The sequence below is a fragment of the Macaca mulatta genome, chromosome 6 (assembly GCF_049350105.2).
Source record: "Macaca mulatta isolate MMU2019108-1 chromosome 6, T2T-MMU8v2.0, whole genome shotgun sequence".
Taxonomy (NCBI): domain Eukaryota; kingdom Metazoa; phylum Chordata; class Mammalia; order Primates; family Cercopithecidae; genus Macaca; species Macaca mulatta.
Window position 1 is genome coordinate 142,368,743 of NC_133411.1, and position 24,991 is coordinate 142,393,733.

General features: G+C 46.8%; 1 protein-coding gene across 7 annotated transcripts in view; it reads right to left on the reverse strand.

Moving 5' to 3' along the window:
* The window catches only part of FSTL4 (follistatin like 4), a 417,315-nt gene that overhangs the window by 265,915 nt on the left and 126,409 nt on the right, over positions 1–24,991 (reverse strand). The window contains exon 1 of one of the 7 annotated variants that reach the window (XM_078005172.1): positions 19,170–19,297. The exons of the other annotated variants lie outside the window; for them this stretch is intronic. Coding sequence (XP_077861298.1) covers positions 19,170–19,230 — 61 coding nt within the window. The 5' untranslated portion in view covers positions 19,231–19,297. Of the gene's footprint in view, positions 1–19,169; positions 19,298–24,991 lie in introns of those variants that run through there. 7 annotated transcript variants of the gene reach the window in all.

The following is a 24,991-nucleotide window of genomic DNA, read 5'->3' on the forward strand; positions in this document are numbered from 1 at the left end:
ATGAGAAATAAACAATGGTCTCAGGCAGCACGTGGGGGCCATCTGCTTTCAAAAACCATCTGACCTCACCTGAGTCAATCACAGACACTGTCTAAAGAAGGGGCAGTGGGGAGAGAAAGGTAGACACAGATCTCAAGACCACATCCTCACTGGGGCAAGAGAGCCATGACAACTGCTTCTGTGACATCCCCCGATGTCCCCTCTGGCACCCCAGATGATGTCTTCTCAAAGAGAAAGCTGGCCAGGTGCTCACACGCAGGCTTGGCACTCATAGCCCTTGAAGGGCAGGGCCTGGGAGCTTGGTCCTCCCTCTCCCCACACCCTGGAGAATTCCTAGGAAATACGCCAAGCTCTGTGTCCCTTTGGTGCCAGGGCACATGCATGCTCTTGATCTCACTCCAAGATGTGGAAAACACCTTAATTATCTTTCAGCCCATCAACACTCAACTCTGTGGCCCAGAATTCAATTTAATTCAAGTGGACTCAAAGTAGCACATGTGGAGGATTCAGGGGTTGACTCTGGAGCCTCTACTTCACTCCTAATAATTAACAAAAGACGCTCCTGAAATCCCACTTCCATGACAATGATTGGTTCGGGAAGGAGGAGGTGGACTACCCCGGCCAATGAAATGTGAGGAGCACTAAGAAGGATTCTGAAGAGATAAGTCTTTTTCTTTGGATATGGGTTTGTGGGTGACTCTGCACGGTCCAGCTGGAAGGCTAAGCTGGCCCACGAAGGATGACAGAGTGGAAGGAAGCCAGTGCTTGATATTGGTGATGGTTCTGAGCCTGGTGCCAGCCCTATTCATGGACTTAGCAATGTGTGAAAATAACTTTCCCTACTATTTGAGACAGTTTGGGGCTTTCTGTAACCTGGAAAGCAGGTGAACTGACAGCACACTCAGTTTCTGAGCTGCCCCTGGGCCAAGGTCTCAGAGATGGGAGACTTTGTGCTCCTGGAGTTCGCAAGCAACCAGAGTCTGGCTTCATCTTCCTTCCAAAGCCTGGCTGAGGAACGCCATGTGAGGCAGGAGGTCTCTTCTAGGTCTCAGGGATTCGACCATCTTTACTATGCATGAAGCCCCAGCAAACAATCACGGCAGGCTCAAGGCCACGCCAGCATCCTTAGTGACTGTGTGTTAGGCCTCCCAGACACGCCCTGTCCTGTGAGTACCTGGTAACAGAGACTTGAACAAATTTTAGTCAGGCTTTTTTGAGCCCTCTGTTTTGTAGGGCCTAATCCTTGGTCTACTGGGCCCAGTTTTAGCAAAGAATCCTGAGAAGCCAATTTATCTGGATCCTCCACTCTTGATATCTAATCAAGTGTCTCTTCCTCCACCTAGATGTCTAATCAAGTTCCCCACCCCCTACACCAAACTAAGCCCTCTTGGTAATTTTCCATCCTCTCCCTTACTCTACCAGCTATAAATCCCTACCTGTCCCTATTGTATTTGAACTTGAGTTCAACCAAGTGTTAGAGCAATTTCTCTTCACCACTGGCCATCCATTTTCCCTTTGTCCTTGTGCTTTGTATTTCTTCACTGGGGTGCAAACCCAGAGAGCAAGGCAGGGGAAATGGTCTGTTCCCCAAAGCATCCTCTCCTCCCTCATCTAGTCCTGGCTTCTCAACTTCCTAGGACAAAGTTCTTACATAATCAGGGGACTGGGTTTTTCAAACAGCTATGAAGATTAAAGTACAATATCCTGTGTCAAGGAGCTTGACTTTAATATATCCTGGCATAGATGACTGATAGCCTTTCCTGAGAGCAAATGAGGAGACAGAATGAATACAAGTGACTGCATGAATGAATCAATTACTAAATGAAGGTGCTGAGCACTTGAAGGTGGGTTGGAGAATAGGAAGAACCAGCAAAGTTAGGTGGAGGTTGGAGAAGCCATGGACTGGCTTCTTCACTGGCATTACCAATTTGGTGCAGGGCAGTTCCAAGCCTTCTTGCCAAACTATTCTTCCATGTTAGTATCGATTTGTTGTTTTGAATTCAGTCTCAATCACCTCCCAAGGTGACAGTCCCTGAACCTGGAGTGTGTACTCACTGACATATCACAACTGTGATGGATCAACCATCTCACGTCTCAAGGTGCCCCCGGATGTTCCACCTAGAAGCTCTGCTCCCAAGATGACACTTACACTAAGCAGGGTTGGGGCCACCCCTCCCCGTCTGCACAAGACATCTGTAGCCCAGCCCTGCCTCTGCTCTATCTGAGTGCAAATCTACCAGGCCAGGTGCAGCAGTGGAGGTGCCCACAAGAGCCCAAGTTACTAACTTGAAGGCTGCTACATTTTCTCAATAACAAAATCACTCTTCATTGCTGAATGCATATGCAGGTTTTTCTGGTTTAATAATGAGAAAGACTGTCCCACTCCCCACCACCAAATACCCCAAACAAAACCATAGCCCGGGCTTAAAAGGTTCCAGTTGTTCAAGGGATATTTCTCTCTCTTTCACAAAAGGAAAACCTCTACTAGTTTTACAAACACAGCGTCAGCAGAAGGGCCGGCCTGGGGGAAAAAAAGGGCCTTGTGGGGAAAAGTTCATTTGATTGCTGTGGCACAAGCAACTCTCCCAGACCAGCAGCTTCCAGCACTGAGCTCATATTCCTACCCTCCCCACCTGGAGGGAGAGGTGCAGGTCAGCCATGAAGGAGGGAGAAAGTCGCTGTGAGGAAGTGTGGGGAAAACGTGGTCCCTGGACCTGGAGGCCACAGAGAGTCAAGCCAGGGAGTTGCTCACCCAGCTGCAGGATTTGATGGGGGAAATTCTCAAAGGTTATGCAAAAGAAGAGGCTGTTTTCATACTTTTTACACATCCATACGAAATATAGTGGAGTTGACTAGTAATTTAAGTGGGACCTTTCTGTGACCTGCCCTGATAGGAGCAGTCTCTACTCAACCACATCTACAATACATCCCCAAGAATTCAGTGCTTGGCTTCCCCAACCCCCACCTACCTTTGCTGGTCCTTCCTATTTTCCAACCTGCCTTCAGGTGCTCGACACCTTTGTTGATTAATTGATTCATGCATGTGGTCACTTTGTATTTACTCTCTCTCTCCTCATTTGCTCTCAGTAAAGGGTATCAGTCATTTATGTGAAATGGTGATTTGCACATAGGGCAGTCTGGCCTGCCATCTTTGCTAGTCCCTGAAAGGCGCTGCCACATTGGCCTCCCCTGGCCTTTGCCCATGCCATGCTCACTCCTTCCTTTGCCTGGTGTTCCCTCCATTGGGAGCACCCATTCTATTTCCTACCCACCCATCAAAGTCGGGCTCATGTTCTTATGGCCTCTCAAAGTCTTTCCTACCTGATTTAGCCCATATTAGTCTCCTCTGAGCTCCTCTCATCCATAAGACTGTGCCACAGAAATATGAACAGGACTCTGTGCTGTCTTGTATTACCCTGTTACTTTCCCCCCAAATAGAGAATAAGCTTCCTGAGGCCAGGTCCCATGCCACATATTCTACGAAGCCCCAAGCAGAGTGCTGAGCTCAGTCCATGGTGGGAGCAGTGGGTGATTCAGAGGAGAGGCAGACTTGCCCTGGGTTCTAGTCCTGGGCGGGTGACCCAGAATCAGTTCTTGCCCTGGGCAGAGGGTGGGGAGGTCACTCCCCACACACATAGAGGAGCACAGTGGGGTTGGGCCAGTGCTCACTGTCCTGGCAAGGGAGCAGGTCCTCTCAGACCCTGGTGAGTGGCAGCACAGCTGCAGGTGGGCCTGGGTGACAGCGACTATGTGAGGGACAGTGCAGTCTAAGGTGAGAGGAAGAAAGTCTTAATGAGGACCCTGACAAAGCAGCATGAAACATGGGCACGGAAACCAACTCTAACATGGATACCATATTTCCAAGTGATTTTGTCGACAATTGAAGGCTCAACATTGTTTGGATGATGTGGGAGCAGGGGGTGTTTCTTCAGAGGCAGGAAAAGCAGATCAAAGAGCAGAGGCTGAGGAAGCCGGACTGGGGTGCAGAGGCTGTTGAACCCGTCGGATGGGTTTCCAAGAGGCCAGGTCTGGGCTCTGAGAGGAGATGCACAGCAATTCAAGTTGCTGTCATCTTGAACTCTTCTCCAACTACCATGGAATTTCTCAGGCAATGAATATCAACCTTTGTGTTGGTAAGAATCCCCAGGGGAGCCAGTTTGAAATACTTGTTCCTACATCCCACTTACATACACACACACACACACACATACACACACACACACACACACTCTCTCTCTCTCTCTCATATACTCTCTCTCTCTCACACACACACACACACACTCATATACTCTCTCTCTCACACTCTCACACACACACACACTCACACACCCCAGAGATGCTGATTCAGTGGGACTGGGGTAGGGCCCAGGAAGCTGATTTTTAAGAAACTCCCCCCGTGATGTGAGGCAGGTAATCTGTGTCTCATGTTATAGCAACCATATAAGTCCCAAGAACAGAACATACCTCCTGGCTGTAGCCACCTCTATTTTTCAACATAAAATCAAGGAAAACTTTCAACAAATGAGCGTCTCGATTTTTCAGTTCTTTCTGTGAGGACACAGAAGCGGGTGGCTAGCTTATCCTAGAGCCCAGACCTCTAACTCCTATGCCAACAAGCTTTCACTGCTTAAGGGAGAGATTAAGTTAGGATTTGCACATTTTCCTGCAGTGGGGCAGGGAGAAGGAATAATTTGTGCCCCTCACTTGGTTCTGAGTGGAAGGAAATGGGACATGGCCTCTGCCATCAAAGTGTTTACCCACTTCTTGAGCAAGTTTCTTACCACACCCTGTTCCCCACATGGGAAAGGAGGGGGCAGGATGGGGACAGAGTCCCCGATGAGCCAATCCATCAATCTCTGTCTCTCCCCCGGGGTTCTTATTTTGAGTGGAGTTGAGGTAAAAGAATTCCTTGGGACAAAAACATTCAGCAATCCTCAGGGTTGCTCATTCATTCAAAGTTCATCCATCTACCCATCTACCACGTATCCAGTCAACATTTATTGAATTCCCTCTGAGTAAGAAATAGACCCTTTGCCACACGACAGGAGTATAAAGTAAACAGGGCAAGGCCCTGCCTCTCTCAGGCTGCTGACAATCTGGCAAGGGCAACAGAGAGACAAATGGATGCAAGACAGTGTGAAAATGAGATAAGTCCTAAGCCCAGCGCAGGCACAGAGAAGGGAGTACCTGACTCTTCCCGCCACAGCTGGGGAAGGCTTCACAGGGAAGGACGTCTGGCCTGAGGAATGAGGAGCAGTCTCGGGTCAGGGTGTGAGTGTGTGTGTGTGTCAGTGTGAGTGTGCGTATGCGTATATGAGTATAAGTGTAAGAGTGTGTGTGAGAATGTGAGTATATGAGTGAGTGTATGTGTGTGTATGCTTATGTATGAGTGTATGAGTGTGAATGTATATGTGAGAGTGTGTATAAGTGTGTGTATGAGAGTATGATTGTGTGTATGAGTATGTGTGCATGTGTATGTGTGAGTGTAGGAGTGTAAGTGTGTGTATGTATGTGTGAATGTGTATGTGTGTGAGAGTGAGTGTATGAGTGTGTGAGTGCATGTGAGTATATGAGTGTGTTTGAGTATGAGGGTGTATATGTGAGTATGAGTATATGAGAGTGTGCGTGTGTGAGTGTGTATGTGCACACCACCGCATTCCCTGGGACAGAGGCTCAGCAGCATGACAGAGCTGGGCCTGCAGGAGGAGGCTGGCTCTCCCCTCCCTGATGCCAAGGGTTGTCTGATACGTTGTCTCCTAGCTTACAGGAAGCCACAAACCCGTTAAGAAGTGGCAAATTAGGATCTGATTGTGTTACTTGTGTCTTGGGCAGCCCCTACCGCAACCGAGAGGAGGGCAGCTGGGAGGAAGACAGTGAGCTCAGCAGGGGCTGCTGTAGGAATCCAGGTCACAGAGGGTGGGCCTGAATCAAGGCTGTGACGGAGGGGATGGGCAGGAGACAGAATCCATAGGTCTTGCAGGCGATGGGGAGAGAAGGGCAGGAGTTCCCTCAGAGAAGCCAGGAGTAGAGGCTTACACCCCCCCACCCCAATGGAGCACACGGCTCACCTCAGAAAGGCCCCGACCTCCTGAGCAGCCTGCGCTCCCTGGTGACTGCTTTCTGGTTGTTTGCTCAGACGCGGCTGGCTGTGAACTAAACACTCCTAAAAAGTTTCTTATACATTGCAGACGTTTTTCTACCTTGAAACACTCGGGTGGTTTAATTTGTTTTCTGAAATAACAAAAGCAATTAGAGTAATTGCCTTCAGAATGGGGCACTCATAGCGAACAACCTCAACCCCACACAGGAGGTGCCTGGCAGATTCCTTTCAGGTTCATAATTTATGGAGCAATTTGCCTGTCCTGTCACAGGCAGGAGCCTCTCAGCAAGGGGAAGGTGTACCAGGCACCAGGTGCCTCACTTTGTAGCCTGTTTGTAGCTCCTCTTGCTGGGAAGATGAAAATAAGAGATAGTTACTTCCTACCACGGGGAAGGCTGGGGGAGGCCCGCCCACCCGGCACAGGACCTCTGGGCACCAACAAGGGCTCTATGGGCCTTCTCTTAGTGCCCCGTGGGTGTCCGTGCCCCAGGCCGTCGCTCTCCTGGTTTGCAGATGACTCCATCTCACTGAGCCAGAACCAGACCCCGGGTCCCAGTCCAGGATGGGTGGGAATGATAAGCTGGATGTGGTCCATGGCTGTCTGTATTTTGGCTCACTTCTGAGACAGGTGATCAGCAGTATTAGGGTGAGTTAAGAATAGAATAAGGTGACTGTGGCTTCGTCTCTTCCTGTTTTCTTATGAAGGCCGACTCGAAGTTTCTCTGAGAGAATTACTAGACCTGCCCACTAAAGCAGAGGAGCCCAAGCCGTGGAGCCCCTGCCTTTTCTCCCTCTAGCCATATCAGCATTGTATCAGCAGCACCACCATTCAGGCCGCAAGTCAGCTGCTCAGCAAGCCACACCCCAGCCTAAGGTCCAGGTCCCAGACCTGAGACTTTTAGTGTGGCAGCACTGGGCAAACTCCCCCAGTTGCTCCTGTGCTGCAACCTCTGCCAAGGGACTTCTGACAGGCAGGCCAGCTATGACCAAACTCACCTCCAGGACTTTCCAGCTCAGTGCGGGAAACAGACGGCTCCCCAACTAACATGCATGTACAGGGCAGAATGACCTATACGCTACACAATAAGACACACGAGGGAAGAGCTGAAAAGGTGGAGAGGGGTGAGAGATTCCCTACAAGTGCAGGAATCACGAAACTTCCTTGGGGAAATAGCATTTAATCCAGGCCCTAAAGGAAGGGCAGTATTTGAAAGGCAGGTATAATTACTTGTAATTGCAAAAACCACAATTACTTTTGCAGTGACCAAATAGAAGTCAGTGCATCTCAAGCTGAAAAAATGCACAGATATGTGAAGGCAGAAGATATGTCTGAGAGCAGACTGCTGGTCTCACTTGGCCAGAGGGCAGGAGCCAGAGGAAAGCAGAGAGAGGTAAGGTTAGAAAGACCCCTCAGGACCGGATTGTGAAGAGGCCGAATGGCATGGATTCTCCTCTGTGTGCTGGGAGAGCCAATGCTGCCAGTTCTGAAGACTGTGGGCTGCATCGGCCAGGGATGCAATGGAGCCAGGAACTCTGTTGGAAAGATCTGCCCAAGGAGAAGAGAACTGTCCAAGAGCTCATAACTAGAACTGCACTGAGATGTGGATATGGGAAAGGGATGAATGACAGATGACCCAGTTTTCCAATTTAAGCAAGTGGGTGAATTTTGGTGCTGTTCCCTGTAGCCAGCATAACTGGAGGAGATGCAGATAGTGTTGGGCCTGGCAGAGGGGATGTAACAGCTTTGCTTTGGGCATGTTAAACTGGTGATGCCACGTGCTAATATTAGAAAGCCAGATGTTTCAAATGTTTTAAAAACCAAAGGGGAGGGTTCAAAATGACAGGGAAGGTACATGCATTTCTTTCTTTCTCCTGCTGAGACTCAATTACAATGTCTTTAAAAGAGTAAATCACAACAGTAAAGACAGTGGAAGAGGCACCCTTGGTGAGCAAGGGATTTAAATACATTTCCAGAACATTCACTGGTGCACAGGGCAGAGGACACCTCAGTCCACAGCCCACAGCCCTGAACATATGCAGAAGAGGCAGCCGCCGTACAGGGAGCCCACCTCCAAATAACACCTCCCTCACAGGCACAGTCAAGATAAGGATGGGGAAAAAATTGAAGCGCTATATGTGGAAAACTCTCTTATGCAGGAAAAAAAGAAGAATTTTTTGCCTAAAGAAATGGAATCCACAGCCTGCGGAAAACCACGGTGGTTTCTGTGGGTGTTAGCACCTTCCTTACTCTGGAAGGGCATTGCGTAGGGGCTGCTCACGTGACATCCAACTCTCAGCCTGCTCATCCTAAAGTGGAAACTGCCAGCTGACAGGCCCTGCCCTGAAATAAGAGTTTCCAGTCAACCCTTGTGCCGTCCTTACTCCCATATTGGAGTGGACAACCAAGAATTGCCAGACCTGCAACAGAAAACACACAGAGCAGGATCACAGATGAACTGAAGACAAACAGATGAACAAACAATGACAGCTGACTAAAAATAAAATCCAAACAGAGATAATCCATGTGACAGAAGAAAACTAAAAGTAAAAGCATAATTCCAAAAGAAAGCCAAACACTGCCAACTAGTATCCTCAGTGGGTTTCGACAAGATGCCACTTCTAGGAATCAGAAAGCAAGAACGTGTGCTTGAAAATTAAAAGCATGAGTCTTAGACCAGGAGCAGTGGCTCATGCCTGTAATCGCAGCACTTTGGGACGCTGAGGCAGGCGGATCACCTGAGGTCAGGAGTTTGAGACCAGCCTGGCCAACATGGTGAAACCCGTCTCTACTAAAAATACAAAACTTAGCCAAGAGTAGTGGCACACGCCTGTAATCCCAGCTACTCAGGAGGCTGAGGCAGGAGAATCGCTTGAACCCGGGAGGCAGACGTTGCAGTGAGTCAATATTGCACCACTGCACTCCAGCCTGGGGAACAAGAGTGAAACTCTGTCTCTAAATAAATAAATAAAATAAAAAAGAAATAAAAGCATGAGTTTTGAAACAAAAAGTTCAATACGCAGATCAGATGATAAAGCCAAGAGAATTTTCCAGAATATAGAATAAAATATATAGAACAGACACTTTGAGAGAAAAGTAACAGAAAATATTGATATAGGAGGTCTCATATGCTATTAAGATTTCTAGAAAGACAGAAATCTGAGAAGAGGAAATTGTTTAAGAAAATTAGAATTGCTTTGGTTTGAGGAAGGATATATGTCTTCAGGCCGAAGGACCCAGAGAAGGAACCACAAAGTCAGACACATCGTTGCAAAATTTTATAATGCCAAGGACATTAATGTTATTTTGTTCATCATGGATTTTTTTGCATTATTTTGATTTTGTAAAATATTGCATGAAAATATTATTTGTTTTAACTACTGAGTCTTTGTGCTGGAGGCACGCGCCTCAATTGCCTCGCTCTGATCTTCGCCCTGTTTTGTGCCAGGCATAGAAACTGGAGATAAGTGAGTGAATCAGCTTCTACTCTCATGAACCTTAAATGGTTCATGAAGGGATTGCTCTGGTCCCAATGCTGTGTCCCCCTAAACTCATATGTTGAAATCTTAACTCCCAAGGTGATGGTAGTAGGATGTGGGGCCTTTGGGAGGTGATTAGGTCACGAGAGTGGAATTCTCATGGATGGGATTCGTGCCCTTATAAAAGAGATCCCAGAGAGGCCTCTGCCCCTTGTGCCATGAGAGGACACAGCTGGAAAGTGCCATCTATGAACCAGAAAGTGGGCCCTCACCAGACTCTGACTTGGCCAGTGCTTTGATTTTAGACTTCTCAGCCTCTGAAATTTTAAATTTCTGTTGTTTATCAGCTACCCAGGCTATGCGATTTTGTTACAGTAGCGTCAGTGGACTAAGACAGGGATGATCCTAATAGCTTCCAGATAGCTTAAATGGTTCACCCACAAGGAATAAGAATCAGTCTAGCATTGGGCTTTTTACCAATGACACTGCTTGCTTAAAGATGATACCTTTAAAAGTATGACACTGTGGTTTTTCTCTCCTGGATACAGTTACACTACACTTTTCATCCCCCTTGCTCTAGAGGGCGCCATTCCACTAGGCCTCACATACAGGGTGTGAGTAGAATATGTCACCTCTGGGCTGGGTCAGTTAAGAGCTGCTGGGCCTTTTCCATGTTCTTTCACAATCTCTCTCTCATCCTTGTCCATAGTGACCTTGGGGACCACACTATAGAAGGAATCTTGTTTCAGAATTACTGTGTGGAGCAGAGAATCCCTGTACTCCAACAGGGGAATGAGCAGGCTGTGCTGTGACTACACAATAAACTCTATTATACTACTGATATTTGGGGGTTATATAGCAGTCACACTACCTTGACTATTAGAAGAAAAATTTTCAACCTGGAATTTTATATTCAGCCAATCTGTCAATCAAGTACAAATACAGAATGAAAGCATTTTCAAATATTTGAGTAATAGAAAGCAGAACTCTGGTGCACACTTTCTCAGGAAATAACATAAGGGTGTACCCCAGAAAAAAGAAAGTGCATGCCAAGAAAGGAAATTCAGGATATCCTGGGAAGAAGAGTGCAAGCAAAAAGAGCATTCTAGATTAGAATAAGAAAAAGAGCCTCCAGAAGAGAGGACTCCATGAAAAAACAAAACAAAACAAAACAAAACTGATGATAAAAGAAATCGTATTAGTGAATGCCTAGAAAATGTGAGGATATGTGGAAGGCAATTCACGGAGGGTAAAAAAGGAGAATTTATTTCAGCCTGATACCAGAAAAGAGTCTTCACTGAATGGCATAGAGTTGGTATGCTGGATGCATAGAGAACTAAATGAAACACTAGGACATGATTTGACTCTCCAACAATGGCATCTCATAGTCATACTAATGTAAATGTTATTTATTTGTCTTCAGCTTTCAGAATCAGCTTACAGACAAATGATGGGAGACCATCCAAATGCTGACACGGCAGGGACATCTTGGTCATCAAGTCTAACCCCAGCCTTGAAAGATGAATACACCAAGGTTTGAACAGGGATGTGATTTTCCCAAGGTCCCTGAGTGTGTAGCAGGGGTTGGAGGGCAATGGCCTTGGGGCCTGTATTCCCAGTTCCACTGTGCCCTGACTCTTGTACTGTTCACTTTGCCTGGACTCATACTCACAAGCTGTGGTGGGGGAGCTCCTGCCCCTGACCTTGCTTTCTCATCAAAGGCTATTGTGACTCCTGCAGGGTTTATCATCTAGTTCCAGTTCTGACACGCCTTCCCCTCCCTGCCTTTTTTAGATACTTTTCCTCCCAGTAGGGGCAGCTGTCGATTTCTTCTCCAGAGAAGATAACCTTGCCTGTCCAATGTGCTCTAATCTAGTGCTGTTTCTATAGTTTTCAGATGTTATTGGAGAGACTCTGATTTGAAAAGAAAAAAAAAAAGAATCGATGGTGTGCTTTGTGGAGGTGACACATCAAAGCATGTCAGCTGCTTGGCAGTTTGACTCCACACCGCCCGGTCTGCAGTATCAGCGACAGGGTACAATGCTTGGCCCTTTGGTCGTGACTGGATGAAGTGGCTCCTAGCTGCACGCAGTGTGTCCCTCCTATGGTCTGAGATCCGCACCGACCAGTCAAGCTTGACCCCCTAACCACTTGGACAGCCATCGGCACATGCTGCAGCACCACACATGCAGTGTGTGGTGATGGCTGCCCAAGAGGTTAGGGGGTCAAGAGGTTATTAGGCCAGTCCTCTGCCTCTGCATCATTACCTACATCTGCTTGAATAGAGGAGTCTTCCACATTTGGAATCTCTAAGAAAGGTGTAATGACAGAGACAGAACCTCTACAGAAATATTAGGTATTAGTCTGTTCTCATGCTGCTATGAAGAAATACCGAAGACTGGGTAATTTATAGAGGAAAGAGGTTTAATTGACTCACAGTTTCGCATGGCTAGGGAAGCCTCAGGAAACTTACAATCATGACAGAAGGCACCTCTTCACAGGGTGGCAGGAGAGAGAATGAGTGCAGGGTGAAGAGGAGAAAAGCTCCTTATAAAACCATCAGGTCTTGTGAGAACTCACTCACTATCATGAGAACAGTGTGGGGGAACTGCCCTCATAATCTAATCACCTCCCACGAGGCCCCTCCCCCAACACGTGGGGATCGCAATTTGAATTACAATTCAAGATGAGATTTTGGGTGGGGACACAGCCAAGCCATGTCATCTTGCTACAGGGATGGTATGATCTACCCCACAGTAAAGAAAACAGATTCTAAATCTCACTTCAACTCCTGCTGTATTTTCTTTCCACCCTAGGCTCATCTTCAGGGGCAGCTGAGACATAGGGAGTGCAGCATCTGAGGTGGCATCTTGCATACAGGTGGTGCCTAATAACCAGGGAACGGGACATTCACACAATCCCTCCATGCCCCAGTTTTTGACCCCTGCATCACCCTCTCTCATCATGTCCTCCACTCACGCTGCCCAAGAATGAACAAACGGGAGATGGGGCCAAACCCTTGCTGAGAACCAGCAAGTGCCAGTGCCCAGTTAGAGAGCACAGCACCCTCTGGAACACAGGTTCAGGCTGGGCATTTTCATCTGTAGCTCCCGTGAAGGAGTGTCTCTAGCTCCATTAGCGCACTGAGAAATGCACAGGCTAGCGGAAAATGCCAGGATTTGCTCATTTCTGTTAACAATTCTATTCTGTAGCTGTCATTAAAGGCATTCTGTGCTCAAGGATGGGCAAAACTCCACGGCTTTCGTGACTTACAGGCAGGCACTGCAACATTAAGCAGCTATTTGCGATGAAGAGCCTTCATTTTCTGCTTCCCTACCCTGGCATTAATAAGGAAAGCACATCTAATTGCCAAAAATGGTTGATGCAATGAGAGAAAACTCTGAGCACCAGGGTCAGTGGAAAGGGCTGGCGCGCCAACGATTACTCTTAAATTATCTTTCCTGTCTTAGCAGCTTCCTTTAAAGGCAGTAAACAAACAGCAACTGCTTTGCAGTTTTGACTGATAATTATCTCATGAACGAGGCCCGTAATTTTAATTGATGGCACCCACTTCCTCCCAGTGCTCCCAACACCCATGGGGGATCTCAGCCTCACAGTGTCTGTGGGGAAACCCAAGTCATTCCATGGCCCCGAAGTCATCCTAATATTAGGTTCCCAAAGGCTGTCCTCAGTGCGGAGAGAATAGAAAGGAATGCCACAGCTTGTGCGTCACAAGCAGGCTGTGAGCCTCGTGTACAGTCCAGGCTGGCCCCAGGACGTGGCCCTGGCAGGCATTTAAGTCTGGGAAGCAGGGGAGCTGGACGTCTATCACATGTCTCAGTTAAGAACTAAAACTAAGCTCCAGGCTTCTGTTCCTGAGAATTTGCTCTGTCCTAACAACAACTGCATCAATTTTCCCAGTTAACTACCAACAGGTGGGAGAGAAGGGCACACACCAAAATGTCATTTATAATTTAAAATTCATTATTGAAAAGGGCTCTGCAGTAATAGTTCAACCTCAATCATCTCAAAGATGCTTTCACAAAGGCGGCGTCCGACTGTGGGAACGCTGTCCGACTGTGGGGAGGCCAGGCGGGTTCTCCAGGGCTGCCTTCCCTGTTCCCTGTACCATGCCTCCCTCTCCCCTGCCACAACCCTCCCGTCAGAAAGCTATTTTATCTCTGGAGAAGTTTTATGCCAGGGATATATGACCAGAATACATGAAGGTCTTTTGAATTTATTTTCAATAGCCCTGCTACTCTCTTCTCTATGAAATATTTAGCATTTAACTCGTTATTTCTGCTGCTGGCAAAGTCTCAGGTGCAGGTGGCTTTGTAGAGATGGCAGAATGTCACACCAAGGTAATTGTTTCTCTTTATTTCTTCTAGATAAAGAATAAGTAATAGGCAAGTCTGAATTATCGGGCGGTGCTTCCATCACGGGCTCATGTGATAACATAAACTGGGAGATTGAATTTGGAGTGGTCTGCATAATCAGCCCTCCCCTCTACTTCAACAATTTGCCTATGAGTGAACCTGAATTCATGAGCCACCGCTGCTACTCTGCTCTCACATGTGTGTGATAGTTCCTGCCTTCTAGGAGCTCTGAGTGGTGGAACTGGCTTTTAATGTCCACCTTCCAGAGGAGTCCAGGCCAATAGGGCCTACCTTGTGGGGCTCTCTGAGATGGTGGCAGGAGGGTAAGGTGGGTGAAGGGTGCACAGCAGAAGCAAAGTTCAGGAAAGGAGGAGGACGAGAGAAAAGGAAAGTAGCAGAGGCAAAGAAAGGTGCTGAGGTCTGCGGGAAGGTGTGAAGAGAGAGGCTGGTGGGCCAAAAACGAGATCATCACTCCCGGACAAGAGGCTTGCTGAGCAGCTAAACCAAATGGAATCAGTCTCCAAACCTTTTGAAGCTCTGTCATTCAGCTTGAGGCAAATTCCATTAAGCTCAGTTACAAAAAGATGAAGGAATCGGGTGACCAGTGAGTGCTACATCTTGGGCGACGTGCTTATGGCCCCTCGACTGCCTTGTCTTGTGTATACCTTTTTGCAGTTTGGTTTTGATGCATGGCTGAATGGGCTTGACATGAACACTGGTTAAGGCCCTCAGTTTAGCAGCACATTGTTATACCAATGCTTTCATAGCTCTCAGGAAAATTTAAGACTGAGAACAAAGTTTGTTCTTCCAATCCCCAGCATTTTACGCAGATGTAAATATTCATGCATCATGGGAAAGCTAGTTAGAGAGAAGTTGTTGTGGAGAAAATGGTTCTGTGAAATTTTTATACCCTAGTCACTTACCTTCTTGGCAAACTCACACAGAAAAAAAGTGCACAGGTGTCAAAATTTCCACCTTCACTGACGTATGTCCATTCTCTCAGGATAGAGGAGAAATCTCTGTCCATGTCCGACATGTCCTTCTGAGCCCTGTTTACCCAACTACAATTCCCCTATTCAAGGGTCAGAGCTTGTCCTTTCTCCGTAGAGTGGACCTCACTGACCCTGAGTTAGTGGGACACTCACTGAGCCATCTATATCTATATCTATATCTATATCTATATCTATATCTATATCTAATCTACATCTATATTATATAGTGGTCACGGGATCCTTCTTCACCTGAAGATCAAGCCAATCAGAATGAATCTAACGGACCCACCTAAAGGTTACACCCATGACCTTGGCCTCTTAGGCAGTGCCTCAACATCTGGGGGTGGGGCTGCATCTGGCACACAGTATGTCCTCAGTAAGTCATTTTCTTATTGAAGACTTTTGTGCCCCTGCAGCCTTATTCTGCTGTCAGCATTTGGCTTAAGGAGCAAGCAAACTAATACTATTGACATGAAGAAGTTTACTGTTTATGTTTAAAATTTGGTTTACAATATGTCTAAATGATTCAATAATTATTAGTGAGAAAAAACCCAAAAAGAAAGAAAAAAGAAAAGAAAAAGTTTAAAATATCCTCTTCAAATCTGCGGATAGCTTAGTTGGCTTATACAAATACTACTCTGATTTCTAAAGGAAAGGAGTCAAATGTCTCACAGATAACCAATAAGCAGTTCAGCCATTTTCTCTCTCATTTGCTTTGCTATTCTAACAAATTCCATTCTTTTTAGGTCTTTTCAATAGACTACCATTATGTTGGGCATTTACTTTATGCCTGCTAGCCTGTGTTCAATGATTTTCATACAACTCATTTAATCCTCCTAGCAAACCTGTGGAGACAGGGTTTAAGTATGTTCCCAATTTACAAATAAGGAAACTGAGGCTGGAGAGCACATGCAGCTTGCCCAAGGCCACCAGAGTTGTGAATCAAACTGTGCTGTGTGATTCCCAAAATCCCGCTCTTAATGGACTCAAGTTCTTCTCTTCTCAGGAAGACACAGGGGGGAAATGACCCTTTAATGTTTTGTCTGCTTGTCTTAGAGAACAACCTGCTGAAATTTTAATTGGTTTGGGTGGCACCTTTTCTGAAAGCATCTTCTTCAAACTTTATCTTCAAAGCTCTGCAAAAAATTGTTTTTTTTTTCTTTTCCTGAGAAGTGCCAATTTTCCAGAGAATTCAGACAGAAATTTGCCCAAATAATTAATAACTCTGTCTTTGGTACTGAGGCATTCCTCTTGTTGGGGACATTTCATGTCACTTTATGCTTCAATTACTGGAAAGTTCCCATTGTCTGGCCAGTGTGGCTTTGACAGCAATGACATCTGAGGGAGATGCCAATCATTAATGCTGGCCATACAAGTATCTCTTCCTGATTTTCACTGTGGTACATACTGTTGTGTGAGTGAGTTTCATTAAGAGGCAAATTATGTTCTTCTGCTGAAGGTCCCCATTGAACCAAAAACCACTTTTGATGTTCTTCCAAGATATTACTAATGAAAAATGTGTGGGAATGAGCCACATAACCAATTCCCTGATTTTTTTCTCTTAATAAAATGTATGCTGTGTAAAGCCCACATTGTGGCCCCATTTGGGTTTAGGCTCACTCAGCTACCTTCATCCTCGCGATTTATGGTGTTCCTACACACACAAGCAGTCTAAAAATATCTTGACTGCTCATCTGAAATTCTCACTGTATCGGTGAGCAAGTCGTCTGTCTCTGGACTACTTCCATAACCCGCTCGGGTTCAGACCACAGGAAGGAGCATCCGTAACTGTGGTAACAGGCAGGGATAAATAATGCATTTTCAGGAGAGAGCCTTATTTTGCTGCAGTTGTTAGAATGCATTCCCCATATTACAGGCTTGCAAATTTAATCTTAATTTCTTCTGTGAGTTTCTCTCTAAGATTCTCCATTGATCCCCTGAGTCAAGAAAATGAGTAGTTTATCATCTGCCTGATCAACAATAGCTGAGTTGCTCCAAGTTGCCTCATCCTTTTCCTTCCATCAGATCAGGACAAGATTTTAATTTTTCATGAAGAGCAAAACTGTAGCTTTCTACATGGCCAGATAACTGGGGTAATTTGCTCACACACACGAGTGCAGTTTTAGCTGGGGGCTACTGAGGCATCTGCGCTGACCCGGATTGCTGAATGGAAAGGAGGGTGCCTTGTTAGGCAGGGATGGTGGCAGAGGGAAGCGGGGAGTCCTTCACTGACCCCACAAAGTATGGAGAGAAGCTGCCCCATCCACAGGAATGTCTCAGTCCCTAAAGCATACAGATAAAAATGATTTCTCACCTCTCAGATCTTTGCACATTTTCTATGTAAAGTGAAATTTATTTGGATAATTCTTTAAGTAAAATAGAAATGTCTATTGCTGGGGAGAAATTGCAAGAAGTTTAAATAAAATTAAAAAGCAGAAAAATTCTAAAGTCCTTATTACATGTCTCCACATTATCTTATTTGATTTCCTTCCCAGCACTCATCACTACCTAATACTCACCTGCCTTGATTTGCTCACTTACTGCTTGCCTGCATGACAATCCCATGAAGGCATGGGCCATGTGTGTCTTACTCGCTGCAGGGCTCCCAGGGCTGAGCCCAGTGCTGGGCACAAAAAAGGAGTAAATAGGTGTCGGTTTCGATGAGTGAATCAACCAGAAGGCACTGGCCTGGGCCAGCCAGACTCCACGGATGATGTCTATACCGAGGCCATATAGACATCCTTCTCTAGGATGCAGCTTTTTCCATCTAAAGAGGGTAATACAACAGCCAAAAAATGGAAGCAACCAAGATGTTCATCAGCTGATGAACAGATGCACAAGATGTGGCACGTGTGATGGAATATGATTCAGCAACCAAAAGACATGCAACAACATGGAAGAACCTCAAGAACACTGCGCCCAGTGGAGAAAGTCAGAAACAAAGTGACACATTGTGTATGAGTCCATTCAAGACATGCCCAGAGGAAGCAAGAGTACAGTGACAAAAAGTGAGTTAGGGGTTGCCTACGGCTCAGGTGGGCACGGGGGTGCCTGGATATCAGCATGAAGTTTCTTTTGCAGGTGATGAAAATGTTCTAAAATTAGATTGTAGTTACAAACTAATTTTAGAAAATTCTGTAAATAGACCAAAAATCATTGACTTGTACATAAAATGGATCAGTTTTATGGCATGTAAATTATATATCAATAAAGCTGTTAGAAAATAAATACTATGTTAATGCCATGAGTTTTTTTCCTGTGGTCTTTGGGAAATGCATAGCAGTGTGGCCAATGTGTCTTTTATCTGCTTAAACAAAATAAATTGAATAAAAACTCCAAAAAACTAGAAAAGAGGGGGATACTCTACCCTCCCTATGAGGATCCAGTGGGACAATGTTTGTGACAGGACGTAACACCAAATGCAAGGGAGAAAGGCAGATGTGGACTCCAGGCAAAGTAGACCCTGCTGGTCATACCACGCCTGCGTGCAGAAGGCAGATGGGGAGGGACTCACAGTCTGGAGCCAGACTGCCTGGGTTCGAATCTCAGCTCCACCACTAACTAGCCTGATGACCTTGTGCAAATTACTCCACCTCTGTAAGCCTCAGTTTCCTCATCTGCAAAATTGGGACCATAATATCAATTTCACCGCGAGATCTGTACCTGGTACAGAATAAGCCCTATGTAAATATTTTCCATTACTACTATTTGAGTTTCTCATAGAAACTGAGGCATTTAAAATGCCCCCAAAGTGCTTCATGATCATCCTGCGGCACTGAAGGTGAGAGGTGTGGGTATAAGTGACCTCTGGAATAGCACGCATGGTTTTCAAAGTCACCAAGGGTTTGCCTAAGTGGACATTCTCTGATTCAACACCAGCCACTCCTTGTCCTGGTTATACCTGACTTGGATCAACGTGAAGCCAGTTCTACTTGTGGGCCTAGCTCCTGGAGAGGGGGGTGACAGAGCCCTGGTATGGAAGTGGTGTGAGTCAGAGTCTCCTCTGCCTCAATGTTTTCCACTGTATTCTCCCCAGCGAGGCCTCTAGGCAGTCCCCTTACAATCTAACATCTAGTCCTGGAATCTCTGCTCCAGATGCTGCCACCCCAGCTGAATAACCTTCTTCATGATCCTGAAGAAATTGCTTTAGTGGATGATCTTCTGTTTCTCTGGGAAGAGGAAACTTGATTTTTAAACAAGATTTCTCCCCAAGGCTTCACCTACCTTTCAGCAAAACTTCCAAGAAAAGAGCAGCTCCTGACGCCAAACAGCAGGTGCCGCACATCACATTTACAGCCCTGTGTGTGGAGGAAGACAGGCCAGCCCATGATATAGCAGCAGTCCTAGTAATCTCAGACACCTCTGGAAACCAGGCTGGAAAGGACCGTGGCTGTTGGCCTAATAAGCCCTAACAAGCTAGCCTGCCAGGGGCTGTGCACTGCGCTGTTTGCCAAGGATGTACTGAGGTCAGTATATGTGACTCCATGAGCAGTGAGCATGTGGTTCTCTGGCCTTGAGATGTTTAACCCTTGCTTGGCATTAATCTTGATTGCAAGTTTTATTTCTGAGACTGATCATTCAAGAGCTATTGGTCAGGCATGGTGGTGCACATCGGTAATCCCAGCACTTTGGGAGGCTGAGGCGGATAGATCACTTGAGGCCAGGAGTTTGAGACCAGCCTGGCCAATATGGCAAAATCCCCATCTCTATTAAAAATACAAAAATTAGTTGGGCATGGTGGCACACACCTATAGTTCCAGATACTTGAGAGGCTAAGGCAGGAGAATCACTTGATCCTGGGAAGCAGAGGTTGCAGTGAGCCAAGATTGCGCCACTGCACTCCAGGCTGGGCGACAGGGTGAGACTGTCTCAAAACAAAAAACAAAACAAAACAAAAGCTATTAAGCATTACTATGGAGGGAACTCATCACAGGTAGTCAGCCGCTCCGCTTGAGAGAACATTCTATTTATTTGTACATTCAATAAATGTTTATCAAGTGCTCACTATGTGCCAGGCTCTGGGCCACTGTATGGGTTCACAAGGGTGAACAAGTCAGACATAGCTCCTACCTACATGGAGCTTACAGTCTGATGAAGAAGCCAACAGAGCAATTGACCTGTCATCAAAAGGAAGAGGTCTGCTGCTGGGGACAGCAGCTCAAGTGCAGTCATAATGAAAAGGGTTGTAAATCTCCAATGCCTCTCTGTGCCATCTAAGAGGGCATTCAAACACCAACAAAACCCATGAGAATAGGCAGAAAGTGCTGGGTCCAAGCTTTGGGGAATTTGTCTTGAGAAGGAGGGAAGGAGCAAGGGAAGCTGCCTCCAACATGGAAAAGGAAAACATCTGAAGATGAGCTGGGCTGTGGTCTGGCGATGTCTGCCTGCAGATGCAGTGCCAGTTTCACTAACAGCTAATGCTAACTGATGCAAAAACGTCCATATTGCAAAGGAAAGGTGGAATCCCAAGACTGTTGATGGAATCTGCTCATTATGGAAGGAAATGCCATGCAAACGTGTGTTTGAAAGAGAATCAGGAAGCCAGACTGCAATGCCAAGAAAAATAAACCCAGTCTGATAATCCAGACTACCCTGGGCCAAAGAGCCAGATCTGAGCATTGCACAGGTTTCTGGCTGGCACTACCCTAGCATCAATGCTGCAGAGCAACATTTACTACAAGCAACTGAGACAACAGAGGAGTCTGTTAAAAATAATCAGGCTCCCGTGAAACATGACTGGCAAGGGTAGGGGCTGCCTAGGGGTTAGTCTGGGTTCAGCCATGGTTGTTGCAGCCCCTCAAGAGTTCACAGAAATGGACTACTTCCAGAGAATGCTGTAGGGCTAACAGAGGCTGACCCCTCACCTTGCCCATGGTGCACTTCTCCTTGCCAGAGAACTAGCCAGGCCACCCACAGCACAGCCTCACAGCTCCACAGTAGAAACACAGATGCCAGGGGCCCCGGCTATGGCGAGAGTGAGCAGGTGGCAGGGGCTGTCTCACCACAGCACATGGCTTGCAGGGTGTGCAGGTGAGGAGAAGGTGTTGGTGTGCATGAGAGTAGGGATCCCAAGGCCTCCAAGGGAGGGCAGAGGCTCTGAGATCACTCAGCTGTGCAAATTGGCAGGAGGGAACTTTAGAGTAAGCCTACAGGGAAGCTCTGCATTTCCTGGGAATGATGACTCTCGGGCCCCTTGCTGATAATCCAGACTACCCTGGGCCAAAGAACCAGGCTGGAGCATTGAACAGGAACTTGCAGGCTGTCATGGACCAAAGCCACCTTTGGAGAATGATATGATTTGGCTGTGTCCCCACCCAAATCTCATCTTGAATTGTAGCTCCCATCATCCCCATGTGTCGTGGGAGGGACCCAGTGGGAGGTAACTGTATCATGGGGGCAGGTTTTTCCCATGCTATTCTCATGATAGTAAGACTCATGAGATCTGATGGTTTTATAAAGGGCAGTTCCCCTGCACATGCTCTTGCCTGCCACCATGTAAGATGTGCCTCTGCTTCTCCTTCACCTTCCACCATGACTATGAGGCCTCCCCAGCCATGTGGAACTGAGAGTCCACTAAACTTCTTTTTCTTTGTAAAGTGCCCAGTCTTGGGTATTTCTTCATAGCAATATGAAAATGAACTAATACAGAGACAGCATAAGAGCTCAGCAAAGGGCGTGTGACTGAAAGCAGGCCTTCTTCAGGGATGCAAGTGTACATGCCCCTTCATGTATGTGGACTGCAGAAGCCCATTCCTAGCATCCATCCTGATAAAAGGGCTGGGATAAACTGGCTGGGGCTCTCACTGGACCCTATTTAAAGCCAGATCATTTAAGGCCACTCCAGTCCCCCATGGATGGGCTAGTTATCGTCTATTCTTTCACCACAGTTCACCCTCTGACCCTGGCTTCAGAGCTGCCTCATTATTTAGCCTGGAGGCCAAGGCCAGGTCATGATCCAGCCTTTTCCTTTTGGTGTTTCAGTGCCTCTCATGATCAGTCTTTGTGTTTCAGCAAGGCATAGGCGGGGCATGGTAGTGGGAGACATCAGTAGGTCTCCAGGGCAGGTAGGGGCCTCTGGGCAGGGGCAGAAGGTGCTCAGCAGGAAACAAAGTCCTTTCCTGCTGCCAGTTCTGTTACACAGCCCACAGGCTGCCTCCTTGGCCCTCACCCAGGGCAAGGCCTTGCCCAGCATTCTGCACTACAGAGGTACTGGCTATAAAGGCTTTCCTGTCTGTGGCTCCTCCCTGTAGCCTGCCAGGCCTCCAAGCGAGAATGTCCACTCCTGCTGTCTTTCTCTGGACAGAAAAGTCCAGCGTCTTCTCTGGAGAGAAGACTCTCCCTACCCCTACTTCAAATCTCCAGCTCTCCACATCCTGACTCCAGCTACCTGGCTGCCTTTACTTCCTTCCACCTTCCCCCAGATGCACCTCTGCCTAAGTAGGAGGTCCTTATAGATTCTCCCCCTCCGGGTGTGGCACCTTCCCTGCTGTACAGCAAATTGGGCAATGTCCTCCTCTCCCAGGCATGGACTCCTGAAGCAAATGGAAGGCTCTGCACAAGTGGCACCATCACCATCTCTGAGCCCTCCCTTTGCAGAACATTGAAATGGAGGAAGAAAAAAGCTTTAAGCAGCATTTCATTGAAAGGCCTTCTCACACAGAACTTTGACAATGACACTGGAAGAGGCCACTTATACAAATAAAACTTTTTAAGAAATAGAGTTTAAAATCTCAGTTTTCTTCACTAGTCCAGGAGGAAGGAAGAATGGAAGATATCTACTAGCCTACATGGGAGAAAAGCTTTATTCTCTTACATTTATAAGAACCATCATGTGTGAAAGAAAAATATGCTATTCTATAAAGTTTAAAACAAGTCATCTTAGAATTCTCATCCTACTTTTGCCAAAACATAAAGAGAATTTCCCCTGCTTTCTAGACCTCCACTGCTTTATCTGCCCTTGGTGGAAGCCCTTTCTACACGCTGCTCAGCAACATGTTCTACCGTCTCTTAAGTAACAACATAACACAGTGAAAAGAGCCTAGTGTCAGCCGTCAGGACGCTTGAAATGTAGCCACACTTCTGCAACCGATGTCAGTATGAGGGCTTCATATTCCCCTTCTGTAAAATGGGGACTCCTTCCTTCTTACTTTGCATGGTTGTCATAGAATCAATTGAGATGGTGAATGTGACAGCTCAGAGCTTTCTAAACGTAAGCACCTTGTATTTATTAGGTAATAGTTCTTATTATTGCTGCAGGGAAAGGTGCCATGCAGTTCAGACTCAAGCTCAATTCAGGCGTGGTTTGAAGGGTAACTTCACCCAAAGAACTTTCTAGCTCTTCTCTTTTTTCTTTGTCAAGGATTTTAAAACATTAATATTACCCTTGACAGTAACCGTAAATTTTGGCTTAAAAATGAAATGTGTCTGCCCAGGTAGTGCCATTTCTCTGTCCAGAAAATAATTTCATGAGACATTCCAAGAGTTTCTTTCAATGGCCACAAAGAGGACCCTTGAGCAGCCCCTGCTGTAGGAACATTTGTTCTCTTAAGCATGTGCTTCTGAACAACCAAGGAGGCAGAGTTCACATTCTCAGCCAGCCCTTGGGAGCAGATGCTGAAGAATATCCGCCTGGAGACTCATAGAGAAAGCAGGAGGGAACCCTTTATGGGCAGGTAATGGCGCTGCTTCCCATGCAGGCAAACCTCGCTAGTTCAGGCTAATTGGGAGGATGGCCAGCCTGTGTTGGCAACAGTTGAATTTGGGAACATTGAAAGTGAAAAGTAATTTAATTTCAGTATATGCAGCAACTCAAATTAGGCTAAGGATGCATGGCCAGGACTTGCTGCTCAGCAGAGATCCTTTAAACTCAGTTTAAGGGAGGTAAATGATTTATAATCAGCACATTCCAAGCAAATATGCAAATAGCAAGAGTCATTGCAGCTGCAAACAAGCTGTTGTCCTAAGTGGGCTGGCAGGGCAGGCAGGAGGCACTCCTTCAGGCTGAAGCAATGTTTGGGTCCTCAGCAAGCACTCTGGCCCTGGAAAACTCAGCCTAGCTGCTGGCTAAAGAGTCAAATACCGTGTAGGACCAGGGCTGAGTTGCCGAGGTTTGCCTCGAGTGCCTGGGAGCATCTTACCCACTGTACATGGACACGTTTTGTTCCTGAACCACAGTTATCTGAGGGAGTACATCCCCATTACCTCACCACATTACTTGTCACAGTGGGCTTCTTCCAGAAGACAGACTCTACTTCAAGTGGCAAATCCCAATTTTCTCCAGTTCTGGACTATGGAGCCTGTCTTCCCATTGGTAAATGGGCATATTCCCAAGGGAGCAGGAAGTATGAAGGACCAGCTCCCGGGGCAATGGCAATCACAGCGAGATTGGCTCACACTCATGAACATGTGGGCTTCATGCGACCATCGGTAAAACACGGGCTCATGGAGGAGAAAGAGCAAGGTGTGGGCGGAGGGGCCTGAGAGACAGACAGAGACAGGACTGGGGGAAGGAAGGAGAGAGAGAGCGGGAGCAAGAGACTGACACAGAGAGACACACTACGAAAGTATCAGAGAGAGACCTAAAAAGGAGGAGGACAGGGTACGAGGGGCAGGGAGCAGAAGAGACCAAGAGTGGGCAAGAAAGAGAGACACACAGACAGTGAGGGACGGAAGGAGAGTGATGAAGAGTGGGAGGGAGAGGAGGGGAGAGACAGGTGCGGGGAGAGGGAGAAAGAGAGAGAGGAGAGGAGGGGGGATTGATTTCTCTGAGGAACAGGAGAAAGGGACATAATTCCAGCAGGCATTCCCTCTCCTGGTCTGTGCTTCATTTTCTTTAAAACTAGCTCAATCATCAACCACATCTGAAAGCACATTTGAGGAGATAAGTTGAAGAAAAACGTGTTTCCCTATGAAAAATCCATCACCCAACACAAGTTACTCTCATCTCTCGTGCTGAGAAAGTCAAAACAACCCCGGTGACCCTTTACAGCTGTGCTACTGCTAGAACCTAGAAACGGCCCCTCTTCACCCTGCCAAACCTCAGCTCC